A 25171-nucleotide genomic window follows, 5' to 3' on the forward strand; every position below is an offset into this window, starting at 1 on the left:
TATAATGTTACTCCAAATCTACCTACTTATTACAGGAGGCATAGGCAGCCTTCCCTTCTGTGATGTGCACAACAGCCCATAAAGAGACCCACCCCCCCAAAACACAGTAGCCCTGCATCTTCAGTGCAGCTCCACCACCACTGAGCCTCTGGGCTTGCCGATCAGAAGGTCGGCGGTTTGAATCCCCACGAAGGGGTGAGCTCCCGTTGCTCGGTCCCAGCTCCTGCCAACCTAGCAGTTTGAAAGCACCTCAAAGTGCAAGTAGATAAATAGGTACCGCTCTGGCGGGAAGGTAAACAGCGTTTCCGTGCACTGCTCTGGTTTCGCCAGAAGTGGCTTAGTCATGCTGGCCACATGACCCGGAAAAACTGTCTGCGGACAAACGCCGGCTCCCTCGGCCAGTAAAGCGAGATGAGCACTGCAACCCCAGAGTCGTTTGCGACTGGACTTAACTGTCAGGGGTCCTTTATCTTTACCTTTATTGAGATATGCAGGTCTATATCTCCCATAATGTGTAGTTCCATCCTTAGAATACAGAAACTTTCCCTCACATTGGGCTAGAATTGATGCCTCCATTACTTGTCCCATTTTTGAGGTCGGGGATAATACTGCAAAGTCCACAAACTCCTCTCTGGTGGATAAAGCAGTTCAGACAGCACATCGACAAATCTGCATAGTCCCCGTTTTTCTGTAACTGCACAGAAGTTGTCTTCAATTCCTTAAGAGTTACTTGAGTGCTAAATTTTTTAAAAAGTATTGCATTCACACTAACTGGCATTACAGCCGATTCCTCATCTTGATGGTCATGAGTTTTCTCGTTCCCAATCAGCCTGCTTAAAACGGAGACAGATTCCAATGTGATTTGCGTGTGGTAGAATACTAATTTAAGATTTACTGAGATTTAGGGGATAAGAGGCTGTGGAAGGGAAAGATTTTTTATAGCCACTGCACAAACTCTTCACAATGAACTAATTTGCAAAGTCCTGAAATAGCTAATGTAGGCCTTATCCATTAAAATAATCTATGACCTGTCAGCAGGATTTCGTTCTTGCGAAGGCCCGTGCATATAACAAACTTTTTGGTAACACAGTGACCTCTCCAACAATTCCTGTGCAAATAAAGGTCCACATTTGGATTTATTGTAGGCTCTTTGCCGACAGAAATCCTGAACATTGCTATTGCTGATCACCACTGAGCAATCCATTTTTCGAAAAGATTTTTGACAAACTGGAAGCTAACACATGCATTAGGCTCCACTCCCACCTGAGGAGAGAAGACGATATGTGCCATTGAGCAAGCATCGGCCCTATGGTAGCAGTTGTTAGTCATCTAGCTGGTGTCACTGCTTCTGCTGTTGAAACTGCTGATACCACATACTCCTCCATGCTTCAGCACCCAAATAGGGGCCCAGTGCCCCATAACTTGGACTAGACCAGGGGTCAGCAAACTTTTTCAGCAGGGGGCTGGTCCACTGTCCCTCAGACGTTGTGGGGGGGCCGGACTATATTTTGAGGAAAAAAATGAGTGAATTCCTATGCCCCACAAATAACCCAGGGATGCATTTTAAATAAAAGCACACATTTTATTCATGTAAAAACACCAGGCAGGCCCCACCAATAACCCAGAGATGCATTTTGAATAAAAGGACACATTCTACTCATGCAAAAATACGCTGATTCCTGGACCGTCTGCGGGCCGGATTTAGAAGGCGATTTAGCCGGATCTGGCCCCTGGGCCTTAGTTTGCCTACCCATGGTCTAGACAACAACAGGAGCGTTGCACAGCTGCTTCAGCGACCCCACACCACAGTTCCTCAGGGAGAACTGTGAGAACGTGCAAGCAGTAAAGTAAAAGTGCTGTATCTCAGTGTTCAAGCATCTGCTTTGCATGTGAAAAGTCCCAGATTCAATTTCTAGCATCTCTAGGTGAGGCTGGGAGATGCCCTTTCCTGAAAGCCCAGAGAGCTGCTGCCCGTTAATGTGGCCGGCCCTGAGATCTTCGGATGAAGGGCGGTAGGTAAATTAAATATAATGGTGATGAAAGTACTGAGCTAGATGGATCAATGCTCTGACTCAGTAGAAGGCATAAAACTTTCCTTAAACTTTCACCCAAAAGATTGGAATCCTCAAAACATTGGCCAAACTCCTGTAAATAACCAATATTTTCCCCAGCTGTTTATGGAGGAACCACGTAGTCAGCCAAATATAAGTTGAACCGAGTGGACTTTGCACATCCTAATATGCATTTGGAAGTGTGTTGAATGTTTTACTAGTTTTACTTACTAGTAAAACATTACTAGTTTTTTGTTGTTTTGTTGTTTTTTAAAAAAACATATATTTATTTTCTTTCCTGCTTGTAAGTTATAATTAGAATGGCCTAAAATGTCTCAGCCATTCCTTCTCTGCTGCCTGCCTACAGAATTTCCAATGCCTCTTTAAAAACCATTTACTAAAAATATGCAAGCATTTGCTGTGGCAGAAGGGTTACTTCCAAAGACTATTTTGAACATCAAGTGTTGGGGCTGGGCCTCAGAATACTGATAAAGTCAATCATTTGTCAACTTCTTTTTATTTTCACAATTGGTGTTTCAGTATGTTAAAATATAAATACAATTTCTTTCAGGGATGGGAAACCTGTGGCCAGTGCCAGATTTACGTATTAGCTAAACAAGCTATAGCTTAGTGCTCCACTCTCTTGGGAGGCCCCAAAAAATTTAAAGGAAAAAAACCTGGATGTACATTTCCAAAAGATAAGATAAAAAAATAAATAAAATAAAACCTACATACAGCAACAGTATTTTGTGTTGTGTAGGCTCCTATGATGTAAGTACAGTGGTACCTCGGGTTAAGTACTTAATTTGTTCTGGAGGTTTGTACTTAACCTTAAACTGTTCTTAACCTGAAGCACTACTTTAGCTAATGGGGCCTCCTGCTGCCACCGCACTGCCGGAGCATGATTTCTGTTCTCATCCTGAAGCAAAGTTCTTAACCTTATTAGCACTATTTCTGGGTTAGGGGAGTCTGTAACCTGAAGCGTATGTAACCTGAAGCATATGTAACCTGAGGTACCACTGAGGTACTACTGTAATAGGCCGTGCCTGCTAGCCTGCTCCCTAAAATAACACTGGTTTGCTCATTTCTATATACAGCGTGCCCATAAATTACCATATAGCATACTGAATATTCGACAAAACAAAAACAAAAACAGTGACAATTTGTTGTTGACAAAGGACAGCTGGACATATAAAGGGCCCCATTACCTCCAGTAGCTTAAACCTAAATCCTGGCTTGTGGCCCTCCTGATGTTGGTAGACTCCAACTCACATCCGTCCAAGCCAGTATGCCCAATGGTCAGAGATAATAAAAGATCATCAATAACTGGAGGGCCACAGATTACCTATTCCTGATTTGCTTCACTATTTCAGCAAGCAAGAGAATGATAATTGATGTTCAGTTTTAAAATGTGCCCTATGATTGCTATCACACGAGTTTCATGCAATGTTTTTCGTTTCAGACATAGATGAATGCTCACTTGGCCAATATCAGTGCGGGAGTTTTTCACAGTGTTACAATACACAGGGATCTTACAAATGCAAATGTAAAGAAGGATACAGAGGTGACGGAATGAACTGCATAAGTACGTAATGATCATTTTCTTCTTGAATTCTAAATCCCGAAACATCGCCAGGCATCCTCGTGCCACCACACTCATCTAATTTTGAAGGAATGGATAGTGTATTTAAAGTTTTATGAGCCTTGATATGCCAGTGTAAAAATAAATTTCCTCAAGCGCTTTTCGTTTTTAGAATGAAAAGCCAGTGGTCGTAGTTTGCAGTTACATCTCTGTACATTGCTCTAATTGTTTTAATGTTTTGCAGTCTGCGGTTTTTCTTAGGAATATGGTCTGCTTGCCTAACCCTTTCCTGTTGACTGCTATTAATGCTTTTCCTGTCATGGTGTGCATTGCATAAAATTGTAATTCTCAGTAGTTAACTTCAGCAGATCACACACATCTCTATGATTTCATTATAGAGTTCAAGTACTAAGCAATGTGGTCTTTCTTAAGAAGTCTCCCCAGCCATTTACGCACTAGTCCCTCTTTGAGTTGAAAGCTATTTTTCTACTTTGCACTATCAGTTGCTTTTTGCAGCTCAGGGCCTCAGTGCCCATTTCAGCAAGCCTCCCTTGAAGTTATAGCTTGATCTTAACTGAACGTTTGGAAGTCATTGGCTTAACCTAGTGGAGTTTGGTCAGGTTCAGTGGCAGAGTGTGCAGAAAGCTCCAAATTCAATGCTTTATAATTAGGATTTTCAGGTAGCAGGTAGCCCTCTGTCTGAAACCTTGGAGAGGTTAAGGCCACCTGAAAAGAAGACAGAGTTTGGCCAGGTGAACCAATGGTTTGATTCAGTATAAGGAAGCATAGTATGTTCACTGTTTTTGCTGAAAATAGTTATATGTGAAGAATCACAGAAGAAAGGAAGAAAATCTTTAAATATGTCTTTATAGACACCCGCATTTGTAAATTCTGTTCCCCAAATTACTCCTTCCTGTTGTCTTAAGCATGTTGAAATCTTTAGGGACTTTGCATGGTACAGTCACCTCTGAGTTTGTAAAGTTGGAGAGTTTATAAAGTTATAGAAGCAAATAGTAACTTCTGTTTCCTGCATGCTTTTGACAGCATGTGACTAGCTTTTAAGAGAGATCTGAGAATCTGTGCAAGATAAGCTGCTTCTGGCTTCTTTTGCTTTGCTTGTTGGGAGGGATTTTCTGCATGCGAATTAGAAACGTGCTTGCTTATTGTGAAGAAACAAGATTGGTAGTGTAGTTATTGTTGGACTGCACAGAAACCTGACTTGGTCCGTCAACCTGCATGAAAGACTTTGATGGATCCAAATAGGTGATTTTCAAAGATGTCTTTCTTTCAAGAACGCGACTGATAGCCTTGCTGATAGTACTAAATCTTTCACCAGCTTTCGATATTATTGAAAATGAGACGGGTTTTGGCTCAGCTGAGGCGCATGGCAGAGGTGAACGGGATCCTTTTAATGTGCTTCTCTCTGAGATGGCATATCAGAGGGAAATGTGGGGTAAGGGATGGTCTCTGTCTGTCTTTGTACCGTTCCTAATGCAGTGAGGCTTCAACCCTTAGACGTTTGGATGACAGATAACCAATGTAACGGTTGCAGCAAATGATAAATCCTCTTCCTTAACAATAATTCCTTTGTGGGTTTCTTCATTTTTGTGGGGAAGTAAGGATGTGGTTATAGCTTTTCAAACACTAAGTGTCTCAGTCATCTGAAAAGATTATTTGTTCTATGTCAAGGCTAGATGGCTATTTGTATTTACCTTATAGACGAAGCCTGTAAACTACAACAAAAGCACATGTTAAACTTGCTAGGAAGAAGCTGCTAAAAATGTCCTCCCTTCTATCCCAATTACATCACCCAGAGATGACCCTTTGAAATTAATGAACATGGGTTGACTCTGAGTGGAACTTTGTTAGATACAACACAAAGTCTAGACTTACCTGCTGTGTAAATTGTCACATTGCATTGTGAATCTCCAGAGCCTTGCTTCACATTTCTAGCGGCTAATGCCAAGGACACGAGAGACACAGATTGTACCGTGATGGCCCGAATATAAGCTGCACCTTTAAAATTGGAGGGTGGGGAAGGAAAATAAAATAAGAAATACCCAAATATAAGCTGCATTGCCAGTGGCCTTTCCCCTTCCTCACTCTCTCCCTTCCTGGCTTTGGGGGAGAGGACGGGGGACTATTCATAGGGCGGACGCCACTTCGCCATTCTCCTGGTGCTGTTTGCCCCACGGTCCTGGCTGCATACTGTAAGGTTGCAAATTTGGGAAAAAAGGGAGGCTTATATTCAGGCCAATATGGTAATAGAAGTGTTCCAATATGTTTTGGTGTACATCCTAAGAGTAGGGTCAGAGACAGCTTGAGTCCCTCCACCAATGCTACAGCATATTGATGTTGCTTAGCAAGCACCACCATGTAGCCTAGCTCTGTCATGCAAGACTATCCTGGTGGGATGGGGCTATATCACAACATGGGTAAGTTGGGCTTACAGAAACCACAGAAGTGCCAGTCTCTTCCCCTGGGGAACCCTTTCTAAGTATAGGATCACATTTCAGCAGCAGGGACTCAATTCACGCCTTATGGCACTGCAGCTTAAGCCAATTCATATACGTAGAACTCACCCCACCCCGAACAAATACCTTAACATTTCAGCCAGATAGTCTTGTACTTATAGTTCTTCTTCAAAACTTATAATTTTTCTTCACTTCAGAGGTATTCATATACACTTTTCATGTGCTCAGTTTGTGGGTTCTTGAGTGTGTTGGTTGTGTCAGATTTGATTCGGTGTTTTCAAACACATCCCTGAAAAGACCATGTCCTATACTGTGGTCTGTGGTTGACGAGCGGTCCACAAACTTCATTCAGGTAGTTTGCAGCATGTCTATAAAAATATAATGAAAAACCAGCGTCTAGCACAGAGCATTACAATTGCTGCAACAGGCAGGAAAAAAATATATAACTGGTCCACCAAGATCCTCAGCAATTTTCAAGTGGTCCATGGGAATAAAGTCTGGGGACCATTGATCAGCTTGAACCTTGCACACTATTCTCATTATTACGAAAGGGTGTGTATGAGCAATAATATCAATCACATTTCAAAAGTAAAAGAGAGGAGGAAAGGAACTGGTATTAACAGATGCTGTGAGTAATGCGATGCTATTCATATAATCATGAAGCAAACATAAGTTCCGAATATTTCAATTGTGTCCTTGGTATGCTTTGCATAGAGAGATAACATCCTCCATGTGTTTTTTTCCTTCAGCTATTCCCAAAGTTATGATTGATCCATCTGGCCCACATACTGTATTTAAGGGAAATACAACCTTTCCTAAAGGCAGTGGTGGCATGACAAATAGGATACCTGAAACTGGTGGTGTGAGGCATCCCATCAAACCACCGAATGCTCCAGCTACAGTGAGGCCTCCTTTCAGGACAACAATGAGACCCAGCCCAAAGCCAACCACGAGGCCGACACACAAACCAATTACCAGGTTTGTACCCAAGCCTGCAACCACAAGGCCAGATTTGAAGCCAGTGACAAGACTCCCACCAGTCACAAGGCCCCCAACGCCGCCTCCAACTCCGCCTAAGCCTGTAACAACAAAAACACCACGACTTACAACTAAAGAGCCGCTGCACTTTCCTAGTGAAACGACAGCTCCGCAGGGATTCACAGTTGACAACAGGATACCAATCGATCCTCAGAAACCGCGAGGAGATGTCTTTAGTAAGTACCACCGAATCTTTTTCTATCAACGAACCTTGCCGTTCTGTACATGAAAAACATTTGAAGTCTCATGCAACACACAAAACTGTACATAGCTATAACTGTAGTTCTGGTCACTCAAGGCCTGGGGGGGGGGCCTTGTGCCATAGCTAAAACTGGTAAATCAACTGTGACTTTGGTTAAATGGTTTTTTTTAATGAAAGCATTTAACCAAACATCTGGAAGGCAACAAATCGAGCAGGTTGCTGTGTTATGGAAGGTTTCTTCCACTTTACGACTGAATGAAACGAGGGACACGAAATAGATAAAGCGGTGACTTTATTGGCTCCATTTCTATTTTCGAGTGCAAGCTTTTAAGTGGCACAATGCTCTTATCCATGAATTCACAGAGTCATCCCCTTGGTATTTATTGCTAAGCAACTGCAAAAATCAAATTAAAAATAACTTTTGATTCCTGCTTTATGGAATGTGCCTACCAAAAGGAGACACGTTTAAATCTCGTGGTGCTGTAAAGATGCTCCTCGTATGAGGAAGTATCTTTCGGAGAGCTGTATTGATACTGCATTACTTTTATGCCAAGTTGACTTCATGCCACAGATGACACTTGCTGGCTTGCTCATTTTAGCATGCCTGCCAAGAAATACCCAGCACTCTGTTTCATCTATAGCACCAGGGCTGAGGTTAATTATAGAGCTTGGGGTTGGTATTTGGACAAGTCTTGCTCTTCAGCCTCATAAACAGGAGCATTGCTGAGCAAAATAGTCTGTGAGTTTTGTTATCTTATGGCAAATGGACAAGTGCATTCCTTAATGGCTTTGGGAGTGATTTTGGCTTGGCTTCAGCAACTCCCAGCAGCACAGTTTGAGGCATGTTAAGCTCTTCCCCTTGTTGAAACGACTATCTGGTTTGATATCTGTTCCTTTTAAGTACATGCTGCAGATATGAAGGCTTGATAAATTGGGACAGAAGAAACAAAAGACGACAAAAGGTTTAAGGCAAATGAAGTCACAATCTGGGAACGTACAATTCTTGTTGAAATAAAGAGGAACCATACTGCGATTCCCATTCATTTCAAGGGTGCTCATGCAGGCACTGTTCGCAGTGTGACCAAAATATTGCTTCTGTGTTGGCATTATTAAAAAGTGTCTCCTTTCTGTCTGTTTTTGGAAAAGAATATTGTGTTGTAAGCATCTTTCAGTTTAATGTATCCAAGTACAGTTGTACCTCAGGTTATAGACGCTTCAGGTTACAGAACTTTGCTTCAAGATGAGAACAGAAATCATACGGCGGCGGTGCAGTGGCAGCGGGAGGCCCCATTAGCTAAAGTGGTACCTCAGATTTAGAACAGTTTCAGGTTAAGAACGGACCTCCGGAACAAATTAAGTTCTTAACCTGAGGTATCACCGTAAAAGAATAAGTCATAAGTACATTTGTACAGATAAAAGTATTTTCAACGCTCTGGCTGACCATTCAAGTGGTCTATATTGTAATGTGCTTGTGGCAGTAAAGCCACAGTGTGATTGGCAGCCAGGGTAGCATGATGGCATGGAGGTTCTAAGGCAGGAGTCAGCAACCTTTTTCAGCTGTGGGATGGTCCACTGTCCCTCAGACCATGTGGTGGGCTGGACTATTATTTTTTTTGGGGGGGGGGGAATGAATGAATTCCTATGCCCCCAAAATAACCCAGAGATGCATTTTAAATAAAAGCACTCCTTCTACTCATGTAAAAACACCAGGCGGGCCCCACAAATAACCCAGAGGTGCATTTTAAATAAAAGGACACATTCTACTCATGTAAAAACACACTGATTCCCGGACCGTCCGCGGGCCGGATTGAGAAGGCAATTGGGCCGCATCCGGCCCACGGGCCTTAGGTTGCCTACCCCTGTTCTAAGGGTTCACCTCTGAAAAAGCAGCCCATCTTCCCAGTTTGGCTGGAATTTTGTCCTTTTGCAGGTTCTAAGTCCGAGGGTACCTACATAAAAGAGGAAGAAAGTGGAGGAAAAGGGAATTGTCATAGAAAGGAGCAAGTGAGAGAGGATACTTGGAAGAAATTGCCCAGTACTTAAGGAAGTCATATGGGTGTAAGGAGTATAGGGTGATAGGTGTGCCATGCAAACACCACATATCATCCTTGCAGAAATGTCAGGTCCTCAGCATGCATGCCTTGACATTCTGAGTTACAGATATATGCAAGTCAAGGCAATATTAACCAAATGCTATCCTTTAGTTGATATACATGGAAGCAAAGGCACAGCTGTGTGTTCTGCACACAAGATTCCTTTCATGCTCTGGATGCTAACGATTTGTTAAGCATTCCTATGGTGGTTGCCCTGAGGCCTTTTTCTTTCCAGAGAGCCCAGGGCTAGTTTATGTTGCCTTTTATTAACTTAACTCGAGGGCAGTTTTTGAAAAATAGCGTGGACAATGAAATAAAGCTTTAAATTTAAGTTTTAGGTGGGTATTGCCTGGCAAGGCACTCTCTCCCTCTCTCCCCATGCTCTAACCAACTCAGCCAACCGACTTCCAAGTAGCATTAAAGGAGAATGTTAAACTTTCTAGAACAGTCGCTCCCTTCCAACTACTTTTTGTTCAAGAAGGATTGCGCCCAGTCCTGAACAAACTACTTAAATAAACTGCTAACTCTTTGTGTAATTTGGACCAAAATAATTCAGAGCAGTGATTTCCCCCCTAGAAAATATTTTTTATTCAGCTCACACCCTGCTTTCTTTTCTGACAAGATTATCGCCCAAAGTGGCTTGAAATTAAAAGGCACACTGTATAAGGGCACATCAACTGCCAGGGATCTTCTTGTCCCTGACAGTCGATGACGTAGTCCAGGATAAAAGCATGTTGAAAAAAAAGCCAACCCACAGAAACTGCACTAAGCAGAAGGACAATCAAAGGCAACTACTTTTCTGCAGGTACTTTGAGCAGGTTAATTGGGCAACTCTTTTTATTTGATTTTTAAAAAAGTTTTGTTTGTCGTTTTTTCGCTATTTTAATTGGTGATGGCTAATGGTGGGTTTTATGATTTTCTTTTTAGTTTAATGTTCATACTATAATCATGTTTTGCTACAAACTGCCTTGAGGACCCTGTTAGCAGTGCATAAATCTTTTTTTAAAAAAAATCATAACCGTTAAATAATAGGAAGATACAACATAAGCTCAAAACTAGCACTGTAATTAACTTTATCTAAAGATACAATAAACAGGTGCCCTCTCAGTTTAGACAGAAAATTTGTGCAGGGCATGTGATGGGAATCTTTCCTTCTGTATTCAAAACCCATTTGCCTAGACAATTTCTTACTAAATACTCTGTGTTAGATAAAATAACTCATTTAGTGATAATCTCTGTAAGAAGGATTTTAGATTCTGTCCCCTTTACATTTTCAGTTTCATGCCTTCAGTCTGGACCAGTTTGGGGAGTTTTATTTGAGATGTGTCCTTGACTAATAATAATAATAATAATAATAATAATAATAATAATAAGTGTACCTGAAGATCATAGGGTGGTTTACAGAATAAAAATACAAAATGAAAATACAAAATAATATCTTAACAACAACAGCAACCAATAACACCCACCTCCCACTAACACATTTAAAAGGCTATGGTTTGTTTAATCAGCCAAATGCCTGGCTATAGAGGAATGTTTTTGCCTGGCGCCTAAAGATATGTAGTGAAGGTGCCAGGCACGCCTCCCTGGTGAGAGCATTCCACAGACAGGGAGCTTCCACAGAAAAGGCATGTTCTCATGTGCTACACACTGGACCTCTTGTGGAGAGGGCACATGAAGAAGGGCCTCAGATGATGATTGTAGGATCCAGATCAATTCATATGGGGAGAGGCAGTCCTTGAGGTACTGCAGTCCTGAGCCATTTAAGGCTTTAGGGGTCAAAATCAGGACTTTGAATTCTAAATTCAATGAGCATTCCATGCCCACTAATCCCACTCACTAAGCTTTTGTGTTGTCTTAAAGATTTTCAGTATTGCCATTCTCATGAGGCCTGCTGATATCTCCTCCTGGTGTGCAGATGGCAGTTTTGAGTACATAAGGATCAGCAGTTGAGAATGAGTTTTCTATTAGCTCATAGGGTGGTTATGTTTCCTTTTCTGCATCCTCTCTCTCAAGAAAGTCCTAATTTAACACTCTCTTTAATCCTGTGGCTGATATTTAGTGCTCAGGTTTTCTGACAGCATTGAGTAAGCTTCTTTTTGCCCCGTTGAATCAACTTGAAACCGAGACCCTTAATCATGGCTTACCACAATGCAACTCTTTCCCAACCAAATTCAGCCACTGGCAAATAGATAAAAGCGTTCAAGATTAAAAGGCAGAGTGGAAAATTGGTTTTAATTAGCCCTTCAAAATATTCTGGTCCCACTCCCTCCTCTTGGCACTCCTGTTTTCTAGAGATCTTTATTTACTTTTTGTTAATTTTTTGGAATTAATATGTTGCCCTAGCAAGCCAAGCATTTCCACCACAACTCCACCCTTCTGCCAAAGAATGCAGAAAACATCAAAATTACATTTAATGAACATAATAGGTTGAAATAAATGGGAAATTTAAACAGTTTCTCATTAGGATTTTTGTCACCTACTTTTAATTTATATGAATTGTGCATATTTTGGGAGATCTGTCACAGGATTCCCCATCCATCCTTATTTATTGCAAAGTTAGAGTTATGTGTTCAGACGAATTAGTTCTGCCTTCAGTTTTAACAAAAATGTGTCTAAGGGGAGAAAGAGCTAAAAAAATTGAAGAGCAATGAAAGCTTTTATTAAATGAAGGCTAACTTGTATTAATACAATGGCTGTATTGTTTATTTGTCAACCTTATTTTGAAAGCCAAACATGCTGTGCAGAGATAATAAGGGGATAAAACGGCATTCAGATGTCACATAGAATAGTTTAAAAAAATTAAAACAATATGGCTAGATATCTATGATTATACAGTGGTACCTCTGGTTATGAACTTAATTCATTCTGGGGGTCTGTTCTTAACCGGAAACTGTTCTTAACCTGAGGTACCACTTTAGGTAATGGGGCCTCCTGAGGTAAAGTTCTTAACCCGAGGTACTATTTCTGGATTAGCAGAGTCTGTAACCTGAAGTGTTTGTAACCTGCGGTATTTGTAACCCGAGATACCACTGTACAGCGGTCACAGTAAATCTTCTGGTACACAACTCATTTCTTTGAAGATGTGCAAGAAATAACTTTATTGGTTCTTTCCCCTGTTATATCCACTCAAGATACAAAGCAACAAGGCTCATGTGCAGAGTATATTTGATGAAAGCCATATCTCAAGTAGTATCCTTTGCAACATTCCTTCAGTTAGAATTCACATACACAAAAAGGCATTTGACCACATTTCTTCTCCATAGTTAAAGGTTTTAACCAGTTGAGGTTGCATCCAGTGGGGCAATAAAACTACTAGCACAATTGCAAAGCTAAGCAGGGTCCAGGATGGTTTCAAAGTGGCTGAGGGACCGCATGTTGAGATTCCTGCATTGCAGGTGGTTAGTCAGTTTCAACAAGGAGTGGTTTAAAGCAGCCTTTTCCTTTGGGGACTGTGTTGATGCGGAGAGCATCCTCCACTTTGCCTTGGTGAACCAATACACACCTGACTTGTTTATGTGAGGGAAGAGCCGTAGCTTAGTGGTAAACCCTTGCATGCGGACGGCCTGCGGTTTGATCCTTAGAATCTACGGGTAGGGCTGGGGGTGCCCCAGGATGCCTGAAACCCTAGAGAGCTACACCTAGTCAGTGTAGACAATCCTGATCTGTCCAGTGGTCTGACTCAGTACAGGGTTGCTTCCTATGATTCTTGCAACTAGATCCTGCACACAACTAGTTGGACACAAGCCAGCAGAATGCAGGCATTTCACATGATTTCTGCACACCTGGTAATCATGTGTACCTACTGGATTTGAAAGTGGATCTTGTCTGCAAAAGGCTCATGACAAAATTGATTACTTTTTCTAAGATGCCACCGCTCTAAAAAGGTTGCATGGCAGTAGCAGCATCTCTGTGTTTCGAAATGCTGCCACGATAACAATTGCTATGTCAGGGATAGGAAAGGAGGAGAAGGAGACAGTAGAAGTTTTCTATGGGGCAAAGTCTGCTAAGTTCAAAACGTCGTTGAGCTTTTTCAACTTACCTTTGACAGAAACCAGATAAACGTTACTGTATAAGTTGCTGAGTGGGGGCTATAAATCCACATATGAAAGGCAATTAAATAGATTGAATTTTCCAGGAGCACAAAGCATTCTCTCCTTATTTATTTAATGTTAAAGTTGGAATTACTCAGTGGCCTACTTCCTTATCTACTGCATTCATTCCTTCTAAATAGCTTCCTTTTTTTTCCTTCCCCCAGTTCCACGCCAGCCTGGAGTGAGCAATAATCTCTTTGAAACATTTGAAATTGAAAGAGGGATTAGTGCCGATGACGACGAAGCGAACGATGATCCAGGTGGCCATCACAGTTCTCACATCTTCTTTTAATTGTGTTTCTTGTTGGCTTATGGTGTGTGCATGCAACTTTTTTCCTCGTTTCATTTGCAATGCGATCCTTGAGTCAACTGGCCTACAATCTGGCGCTGAGACACACCACCCTTCAGATCCGTTTACTTTAAGCTCTGAGCCCAGATCGTGACCTGCCTCCCAGTCTGGTGCCCCTGCAGTCCCCAGCTCTTGTGTCCAGATCACTGCCAGCTACAGGGGTCATCATGACACATTTTGGTGCCACCTATGGAAATGACGTGGGTGGCGCTGTGGGTTAAACCACAGAGCCTAGGACTTGCCGATCAGAAAGTCGGTGGTTCGAATCCCCGCGACGGGGTGAGCTCCCGTTGCTCAGTCCCAGCTCCTGCCCACCTAGCAGTTCAAAAGTGCGTCAAAGTGCAAGTAGATAAATAGGTACTGCTCTGGCAGGAAGGTAAACGGCATTTCCGTGCGCTGCTCTGGTTCGCCAGAAGCGGCTTAGTCATGCTGGCCACATGACCCGGAAGCTGTATGACGGCTCCCTCTGCCAGTAAAGCGAGATGAGCGCCGCAACCCCAGAGTTGGCCACGTCTGGACCTAATGGTCAGGGTCCCTTTACCTTTACCTATGAAAATGCACTAAGGAGCCCCTTAAGGTCCAAGTGTTTGAAGACACCTCTTTGCTGAATCTAAGCATGACTGGTCAGTGCCTGGGCCACCTGAGAACCATACACATGTCACCTTGGATTCCATGAAGGGGGGGGGGGGGGGGAATGAAATAAAATAGATAAAATATTTTACCAGTATTCTCCAACTGCTAGTAATACAGAGTGAATCTATGTTATAGGCTGCAGTTGATGCTGCTATGTGTGTGCTGTATTTTCCTGCAGCAAACAGAACTGTTGGGAAAAACATAGTCACCCTTAGTATTTGTGTTTGCCATAAAAATATGGGCCACATTTACTAGCAATACAAGTGCACTAGGGACAGTTCTCACCCCCCCCCAAAAAAAACCCACCACACCCACAATAGTGAAGCCTTAATAAAATCCATAGGCCCAACTTTCTCTGATTTGATCACTCTGCCCCCCCCCCCCCGCCCCCAACATTGGCTATCAATTCTAACCAACCATCTTTAGGCTGAAAAGTTCACCAGCTCCAACAGTCAAGACCTTACGCTCTTTTTTTGACCTTTGATCTGCAGGTGTTCTGGTTCACAGCTGTAACTTTGATGCTGGTCTGTGTGGGTGGATGAAGGAAAAAGACGATGATTTGCACTGGGAACCTGTGAAAGATGTCTCAGGTATTGCTTGATTTCCTCGGAATTAGTTCAAGCCTATTTTATCACCAAAGTTTGAGGGGCAAGAAACAAGCAATCTGAACAGCCGCACAGTTGTGTAGTTGGGTAATTTTCTACTCCAGACTTAAAGATTTTATGGAGGGGAGGTAATGTGTGGAGCCAATTCCAGGTTATTTTGGGGGGATTCTTTAGTAGGAATTGACAGGTGTCAATTTTTTCCCCTCTCGGTTTCTCATTTTTTCTAGTCTTAAGTTTGCTTTACCACATTTCATGGAATTTCCTTATGACAATTCACCACAATTTTAGTGTGCATTTCTCCTAAGATACTCAGGATATTTAAGCCCAGAAACATGTGGGTCTCTCACCTATTTGTTGCTACAAGCAGCTAGACATTCACAGTAACTGATGTCTCTGACATACAGGACACATCTAGCCAGTTCAATAATGCTTAAAAGAGTATCATGTTTCAAAATAGGATGTTCTTTGAGATAGACATCTCTACTGAAACTCTGCATGTGTATGTATAAGACTTGCTTACATGCATGGATCTCTCTTGTTGGATCAGGGTAATTGTTTTGTATGTTTGATTGTTTTTTCTATTACCACTTTCATATAAAAACTATGTATCCTGTCATGAACTCCACCCCCAGCTTTGAAACACTAAATAAAATGAGATCAAAATAAAGAAATCCACATTAATGTTTATGTGGCACGAAGACTCATTCAGCAGAGTTTTGACTTCTTGCATGAAAGCCCCCATGAAATAAGTGATTGATACTACATGCATTTTGATTTTGGCTCTTCTGAATGGTGCCAGTCTTCTGGTTTTCATTTAGCAGCTGAAGACTTTGGAACAGATAATATCCCAGAGAGGAAAAGGTGCATGAATGACTTCAGATGAATCCCACATGCTTGGCAGCAAGGGAATGGACTCTAGGGAGTAGTGGGGTCTTATTCCATGTTTATTGGGTTTGGGGCAATTTTTACAAATATGGACATGCTGGTTTTTTTTTAAAAAAAAATAATGGGTGGGAATCCAAGGCTGTAATCATATGCACATTTACTAGGGAGCAAGTCTCAGAGAAATAAGTGAATCTCCCATGATGAGTTTCAGACAGTTAAGTTCAGGCCATACATCCAAGCAACTGATGTATGAACAATCTGAGTTAAGCAGATTGTCTAGTAAGTCCTAGATTATTAACACTGTTCTGTTGCTGCTGCTCTTTATTTGCGCAGCAAGAAAACTAAAGAATTATAGAAAGCTGGCATAAGTTTTATTGACATGTGTCACACTAGGGTAAGTTACTCCTATTCCAAACTCCATTTGACTTACACTACCTTTTTTGCTGGTTACATTATGCTGGGATTATCAGACTACAACCTTCCAGCCAGGTTAAAATGCTCAGAGTGCAAAGCATTTCCAGTGAGGGGTTGTGACCTGTTCAGAGCACCAGACAGAGATTCCTAGATGGCCACATTTGGCCCCAAAGCCTGAAGTTTCCAACTTGTGCTTTAGTTTAAGCTTGATGACTATGAGCATTTTGAGTCAAACGTTTTCTTTCTTTCTCTCTCTCTATTATTATAGGAGGACAGTATTTATCTGTCTCTGAACCCAAAGGAAAATCGGGACACGTTGCACGCTTGGTCCTTCCTCTTGGCCATTTAGGTCACTTTGGGGATCTGTGTCTGTCCTTCAGGCATAAAGTGTCTGGGATCCATTCTGGTTTACTTCAAGTCTTTGTGAGAAAGGCAGGGGCTCACGGACCAGCAGTTTGGGGAAGGAATGGCGGTCATGGCTGGAGGCAAACACAAATAAGTCTGCAAGGATCTGGCATCAAGAGTGTGAGTATCATTCTCGGGTGCATGAAAAAGGGAGTTCTTGAGAATGATATTATTCTTTATTAAACTCCACATGGGTTAAACTATTATGTTGTAAAATGTGGCTACTGGGTTTGAATCCCTGAGATTCCTGGGTATGGTTAATAATGATATAAAAAGTTAAAAATTAAGCTTTCCTTCCCAGACATAGAATAATTGCCATTCCCAGTTTGGTCACAGGAAACTGTGGCTTAACAAACCATGATGACTCCTCCATAGCCAGTTATGCAAGAGGAGAAGAAGGCAGAGGAGAGAGAACTCAACCATATCACACATTCATGCTGCAATAAACAGTGGTTTGTTGGTGTGCCTGTGCTTATAAGTAATTCGGGGTTTTCTTTTAGTTTTGCAGTGTTTCAGACCCTTTCGCTACTTTCATCCTTGTGATCATGTGGAGCTAAAAAAATATTAGATTATAACAAGAGCACATGGCTGCCTGTGGCCCATGTGTTATCCAGTCTCTCCTAATTACCATAGATGACAGCATTCCTGTTGTACTTCAAAAGCAGTCATCAACTTCCTCACTGTTCGGAGAAAGCCATGTTGGCAGGAAGTAGAGATCTCCCTGAAATAGAATGTCTCCATTCGCTGTTGCCATTCAACAAGAGGCTTTGTCATAGTTAAGACCAAACTCAGGTTGCATGAGCTATGAAGATGGTGGCAGTTCTCACGGTTTCTGTAAGAGCAGGGATTGTATCAGTGCCTTTGGAGAGTTTGAGTTAGATGCATTGAGAAGACAGATGATCAGAACTGGAGTCATTGTTAGATTTATCCATATTATTTTATTGATTTATTTATATACCACCTTCAGTTATAACAACAGCAGGGTGGTTCAAGACACGATAAAACAAATCAAATTTGTGTGTGTATAGATGCATGCACACACAAACCGCAACATCCATTAAGCAGCAAAACTGGCCTTAAAATAAACCTTGGTGAATTGGTGAAATGCAAACACTGTTGACACCTGCTTGATCAGGCCAAAGGTAATCTAATCCAGCATTTTCTGGAGTAGCCAACCTGATGCCTAGGGTTGGCATACAAGCTGGTTGTTGAGCTGCCTCTTCTTCTTCTTCTTTGGAGGGGGGCAAAATTGTTGACTTTTTTGTTGAGCTTTCTATGCAAAATCTCCAAAAAATAAAAAAGAAGATGTTTTGGAGTTATTTTTATGGAAATTCACCAAAAAAAACCCAACACTTCCAACATGGGTTGCCATACGACTAGGTTTTCCATGAGATTTTAACCAATTTTGGGGAATTCTGCCCAGATGCTATTTCCAACACGCAAAACCCATATATGTCCGAGATATATGGCATCCCTGCTACAAGTACAGCAGCATTTTCTGCTCTTAGGATTCTGAGCAGCTGGTATTCATAAGAATACTGGATTTGACATTTGAGAAAGTCCACTCTAGATACCACCAAGAAGGCCCTTCTCCATATGATCATGTGATGTATTTCTGCAGGATGTGGCGTGATCAGGAGGACCTTTTCTGATTATCAAAGCGGTGCTGATCTATCTCTACCGGAGGCAGCTTCTAAGAAAATGCTATATAAGTCATATTTTTCTTTGCTTTTTTTTTCTTAGGCTCATCAATATCACACATAAAGAATGACTTGAGAGTTCATTTTACTGTCAAAATACAGGTGGTGCAGTTTAACCTATGTGTTCATAGTAAAATAACCTCTTGTCTTTCACCGATACACACATTTTCCTACGCTGGGATGATAGCTGTGCTACAGTTTGGTTCATACAATAAACTTTCTATGTTACAGTTCACAATAGTGGGGGCTATTGGGTTGTTCTTTATTTTTATTATGTATTTTGTGGTTATATATCTTGATTTTATTTTGTGAACCGCCCTGAGACCCCTGGGTATCGGGCGGTATATAAATTTAATAAATAAATAAATACTTTTCTCCCCCAGGTTATTTTCAAAGGCGAGAAAGCAAAAGGAAGAACTGGGGAAATTGGATTGGATGATGTGAGCTTGAGGAAAGGCCTGTGTTCTCAAGACCATTAGTGGTAATAGACAAACTGGTAAAAAGAACATACTTACATTGCCCATGGCTTTTAGCCAAGAGAGATGGTGGACTGACAATTGGTTCTCCCTTGCCTTTATGAAATCCCGGTGAACCTACATCTAAAAAAAAAATGAACTTTCCATAAAGGACAAAGTAAGCTCAAGCCAATATTGGGGATTTTCATTAACAGTTATCCAGCTCATGTTTGCATATGTGATAAAGGCATAAATTCTGGATTATGGCTATGAATATCCTTCATGAAGAAGAACCAACTGTTCCTAGGATTCATCAAAAGGAGACTTCAGTACATACAGCAATTGCATTAATAGACTTCTGGGTGTTTCTCCATTTTGCTGTTTATACTCTGCCATGGGACTGGTTCAGCTGTATAAATTGAAAATAACTCAGGAATAAACCTGAGCTGTTGTTCTACTACCATCAACTTTTAAAGGAGAGAGAGAGTGTGTATGTATATATATATATATAATAGCATTTATTCTTTAGTTGTATCTTAATAACAAGAGACAGTTATTATAGAGTAGGCACTGCATCCCTTAATATTCGTAGTGCTGTGTTATGTATAAATGTGTATGGATATTAATGTATTTATATGTGTTGTGTATTTGCAGGATCTATTTGTAAGACTAAGTGGCAGCTGTGCACATTCAAGTTAGATTAGAACACAGAAACCCACAATGATAATCATGCAGTAAGTATTTACGACACAGGTTGCCATATGCGGACAATTTTATAGGGTGCCAATGAACTTCACCTATAAGTAAATGTAATGATGAGTTGGGTGCTAGATTCACTGCAACAGTATTGAGTTACTCAAATCAATGGTCTCATGTCGGAAGGAAAGACACTCATAACTGGTAGCAACAGCGTTGAAAGGTGCTCTTGTGAATTTAATAATCATGTGGCCAGGGAACATTTGGCCAGGTTCTAATGTCATTTCTCAGCAGCTATTAAAAGCCAAAAGAGCTCTCTTTGGGTCAGGAATTGGCCGTCTTGAGCAAAAGACTATAGCAGCCGGCAGACTGGTTTCCAGCTATTGACTGGTCTACCATACTTTGCCCAGGGCAGCTTAAAAGGAAAATAAAAATGCAATAGTAAACACAGTAGAATGATAATAAAACAAACCTCCAGTCAAAGATGAAGAAACCTGGGGAGGGTTTTTCATATGGCATCACAATAACAATAGCAGCATGAGCAAGCAAGATTTTCCCCAGAGGCCATTCCACAGGCAGGTCACCACCACCAAAAAGTCTCCCTCCCTCCCTGCCACTCACCTCACTCTGGCTCTCAGGGCCACTTGGAGCAGAGCTGCAGATCTAAGTCTTGGTGTATGGGCAGATGGATTACGGATACAGACAGTCCAACAGGTGCAAGATGCAGAGAACAAGTTTGATGTCCCTGCCCTTAAAGTCTTTACTCTTAAGTGCCTGTATGCCCTTAGTACGCAAGGATTTGTACATTTAAAGAATGCTTAGGTAGCTCAGTCATTGGTACAGCTAAGTACTATCCTAGCAGCGAACGATGCCATGAATGAAGCGTACTGCCATTAGCAGTATACACAGATACCAGGATCTTTTCAACTTACTCCAAGGTTAATCCCAGCCCCCTGGAGTCACCATGCAGCTTTTTGAACACACCAAATGAGCCATTTATAGAAGTAATAATGTCATTAGAGCTGGGCCAGAATAATGTTTATCTAGGCAGTTGATTTTTTTTTTTTAATCAGTTAAAGTTGCAATTTTAAAGGTGTGCACAAGGGAGTTGAAAACTGCTGCTACTTGCACAGCTGAACAGGCAAGCTGTTTTTTTAAGTTTTGAATGCAGCTTGATTGTTCTGCCAGGCAACCTGTTGCAGCATTCCTGCTGTGAGCAAGACCCCTGTACCTCACCTGCATACATAACTTGGTAAGGTTTCCGTCTAAGTACGTTTCGGAATCATTAAATGCACATTGTTCGGTTTTATCTGGTTGGATTGGTGTGTGAAATGGGGTTTAAACCACAACCAATATTTTCAGAGTTTTCTTTCCACACACCAAAACGCCATCCTTTTGTTTTTTTAAAAAAGAAGGTACAGCTGTGTTTGAATCTTGTACTATTATAGAGAAACTATATTGAAATGTAAAATGCAGATTAAGGGTAATGGGCAGAATCTTGCAAATTCATCATGTCAAATATCAGAGAAAAGGCATGGAATGTGGCTGTTTTATTGGTGCATTCATGCAACCTATTTAAGCTCCACTGGTTTCAATGGGACTTACTTGGCCATGGTTAATGTTTGCTGAATTTAGCCCAGTATTAGACCCAACTGCTTTTTGTTTCTAGTTAAGCCAGTAACATGCAAGGTGATACTAACTTAATGTCTCTTTTGCTGAAAGACAGAGTATATTCCACTACAGCCTTTTAGTGGCACATAGCTTGCCATCTGCCCAGCGGCAGAGGAAGCCGCTCGGACGCCTGGGACGGTGCACCCAGGGGTGGGGCAAGCCTCCCATAGGGGCGGGGTGCACTGCTGGGCCCCCAGAGTCTGCCTGCCTCCTCCCACTCAGGCGCCCGAGGTCTCCTAGGAGAGATGCGTGGCTTGGGCGTGCTGCAGGCCCTGCAGTGAGTACTGCCCGGCATTTTGTCATGTCCCCCCTCAGTGGTGACACCTGGGGCGGCCCACACCCACCACACCCCCTTCTTCCGTCCTTGCATCTCCCACAATCTAGAATTCCTTAATCTGAAGTCTTGCACCCTGAGACTTTTGACTTTTCTCCCATTGTACAGCGTCTTCTCACAGTGCACTGAAATCTGATTTTGAAGCTATCCCAAGTTCCAAAAGATGTTTGGTTCCACAGAACCAGGGAAGGCCTGCTCAACCAGTAGATAGAGCCAGGCAGTTGCCTCAGGCAGCAGATGCTGGGGGGGGGCGGTCAGGGTGGTGAGCAGCAGTGAGGTGTTAGAAGAGAAGTTAGAGATTCACACCAAAGATCAGGAAGATCTTTAGGACAGTGTAAGCTGTTCGAAAGTTGAACAGTCTCCCTCAGGAACTGGTGGACTCTCCATCCTCAGGGGTTTTTAAGCAGAGGTTGGATGGCCGTCTATCATGGATGCTTTAGCTGAGATTCCTGCACTGCAGGCCGTTCGACTAGAAGACCCTTGGGGTCCTTCCGAATTCTACAATTCTATGATTAGCACATGGCCTACCCTGCACTCCTAAACTAGCCCATTGCTCTCAGGTGCAGTGAAAGACACTGTCCCAACCATCAGCGTTGGAGCAAAATTCAGTTGCCGATCTGGTTAGCTTCTGTATCTGGAATGCGGCCATCATTTTGTTCCAAGAGGCTTTTTTCTTGCTCCCAGGGAGGAAAAAAAGAGGATGAAATTCAAAAGCTTATCAAGTGTTTTTTTCTAGATTGTGGCCAAAGGTTTCCATATTGTTCATGGATTTTAGTGATATACTGGCAGTATTAAAGTGTGTATTTATCATGGGCCTGAATCATGTTGTATGTTAGGACAGCAAGTGTTCACAAAACTTTTTTTTGTAATCCTAAAAAAGTGTATGCTCTTAACATCTTTACTTGGTTCAAATTAGATTTTTGTGTTTGTTTGTGTGTGTACAGTTTTTCATGATAATATCTTACAGGGCCTGGAGCTCCAATGCAACCACCAAAAAGCGCATCCCAATTCAGTTTAATGGAAGAACTCTGCACTTACAGAGATGCCCTATCTATTGAAGTGAATGGGATGCCTGCTCACATAGGAGACTTTCTGCATGTCAGAGTAGGCAGGACATTCAATACTGAGGACTTGGTATTTTAACCTTGATACAGCTCACCCAACATATTGTGCTTTGCTTTTTGCAATGGGCAAAGGCGCTGAGTGTCTCCCATATAGAGAAAAGTCCCTGACAAAGACAAGGCTTGCTGCTTCCAATGGCTACAAATTGGCATCACTTTATCCAGCTTAAGAGGATTTCAGTAAGGGTGGTTTTTCAAATCGCCAATCAGAAAAGTAGATGCATGAATTGTTTTTGCATCTGCTTACCGTGTTGCTGGTGCAATAACTACAGGGGGGAAGTCTTATATCTCTTTTTGTGGTGACATGCATGGGCACCAGATGTCATGAAAGCTCATGTAGTCATGGCTGGATGAGGGAGTGACTTCCCCTTATACTGTTAAAGCCAAGTTGCATGCGCATCTTCAGTGGAACATAGGAAGCCGTCTAATACTGAGGCAGACCATTAGTTCATGTAGTCTGCAGTACAGCATCTCAAGACAGCCTCTGATAACTTGTCGAAAATTCTTCTATCTCAAAATACATTTTTCTGTAATTTTCACTGGCAGCTTTATTGATCTTACCTTTCCCCAACTATTCGGCTTAGTCTGATCTAACAAACATAAATGCTGATTTTTCTCTGTGTGTGCTATTCCCTTCTTTCTTTTTGGCTGATCTTCCTGTTTTCATGCTATATATAGAACAGCTCTAGTTACGTTCCACAGGGCATTTTATGGAGATACAGTTCTTATAAACAAGCACAAAAAATCTATACTACAGATCTCACTATCGTGACAAGCAATACACACAGTATTTTACACACAATGATTTTGGTCCAGCTGTATATATGGGGAAAGAAGGTATTGCACAAGAGCAGATAAGGGGTAAATTATCATTGCATTACAGTAAAGATGCCAATGTGTGTCCAAACAATAAAATGATGATCTGGATCAAGACATCTGTATTTGATATGCCCATGTAGCAAGCTTTCTGTACAAGCAGATCTCTCTTGCTCGACTTGGGCATTAAAATGTACCTAAAGTCCAATATCATTCATATATATAACTTTCCTCCATTCAGTGACTTCCCTCTCTGACAAAAGTTCTTTTTTAAAAAAAATAAATAATATTTTTTGGTGCCAACAAACCTGTATTGCACAAAGTTCAAGTGGAACACATTTTATCAAATGTACTGTAGGACATCTTAATAATTTAATATGGTTTTAAAGAAATGTATAATTTTCCAAAACAGACTCAAAATAAAGACATCTTTGTAAATTCACATGCATTTGTCATTCTTGTTATTTCTAAAAGCAAAATAAATGCAGATAACCAAGGGTACAATACGATATCTGGTTTTGTCATCCATGTAAGGCTATCTCCATTTGTTGAAATAAACAAGCATAATTTCTGTAAAGTCCTAATCTTGGTATGATTTTATTCTGATCATTGACTAGAGCCAAGCAGGAGTGGCAAGGAAATTGAGCGACCATTGTACATTATTTTCAACTTTCCCCTCCCCTTCATTTTCTTTGATGTGTATCATTAACTCCATGGCCAAATTCCTTTAGAAACTAAAACTAAACAGAGAGGCCAAAAGGCCACGCATACTGCATCTTCTAGACAACATCTACAAATTCTACAAAGCAAATGTAGAAACAAAGCTGACTGCACTGCTGACATCTGACTCATTTTAAGACTGCACTCAACAGCTCTGGAGAGAAAGAATCCTTGTCATCTTACACATCCTTAAAGGGAAAACTATAACTGGAATGCAGGGCTGGTTTGCACATCCCAGTTCCACATGATCACAGCATGTGTTGAACAGCACAGGCGAATGGAACACCACAAATATTGCACCACCAATACAGTTTTATTTTTTACAATTTAAGAACCTTGTGCAGGTTAAGGACATTGTTTGACAATGTGTTTGGATTTGATATTCCGCTTTATCACTACCCTAAGGAGTCTCAAAGCGGCTCACAACCTCCTTTCCCTTTCTTCCCACAACAAACACTCTGTGAGGTGAGTGGGGCTGAGAGACTTCAAAGAAGGCCCAAGGTCACCCAGCAGCTGCAGGTGGAGGAGCGGGGAAGCGAACCCGGTTCACCAGGTTACGAGTCCACCACTCTTAACCACTACACCACATTGGCTCTCTAAATGTGTCCATGTAGAGGCCTGTTAGGTTAGGGGAGCCAAGATCTGTGTGGAAAGCTTGAAGGGGATGGGTATACTACACTAATCAGGACAGAATAAGAAGGAAAGGAAATGCAAGCATTTATTGTGTGCAAGGTACATTGGATAAGATGCAAGCCAACATGATATACAACTGACTTGGATTTCCTCAACCCAGTGAAGGTTAGTCAGACTACAGAATACCAGCTAGAGTTCCA

At 41.7% G+C, this 25171-nt stretch overlaps 1 protein-coding gene across 4 annotated transcripts in view; it reads left to right on the forward strand.

Annotated features, from left to right (window-relative positions):
• The window catches only part of NPNT (nephronectin), a 64932-nt gene extending 40872 nt beyond the window's left edge, over positions 1 to 24060 (forward strand). For all 4 annotated transcript variants that reach the window (XM_079990226.1, XM_079990227.1, XM_079990228.1 and 1 more), the window contains 6 exons: positions 3514 to 3636; positions 6857 to 7321; positions 13699 to 13794; positions 15008 to 15106; positions 16689 to 16945; positions 18909 to 24060. In XM_079990226.1, the coding sequence (XP_079846352.1) occupies positions 3514 to 3636; positions 6857 to 7321; positions 13699 to 13794; positions 15008 to 15106; positions 16689 to 16945; positions 18909 to 19004 (1136 nt within the window). In that variant the 3' untranslated portion in view covers positions 19005 to 24060. The remainder of the gene's footprint in view (positions 1 to 3513; positions 3637 to 6856; positions 7322 to 13698; positions 13795 to 15007; positions 15107 to 16688; positions 16946 to 18908) is intronic.
• The last annotated feature ends 1111 nt before the right edge of the window (positions 24061 to 25171 follow it).

Source organism: Podarcis cretensis (assembly GCF_951804945.1).
Source record: "Podarcis cretensis genome assembly, chromosome: 9".
NCBI lineage: Eukaryota > Metazoa > Chordata > Lepidosauria > Squamata > Lacertidae > Podarcis > Podarcis cretensis.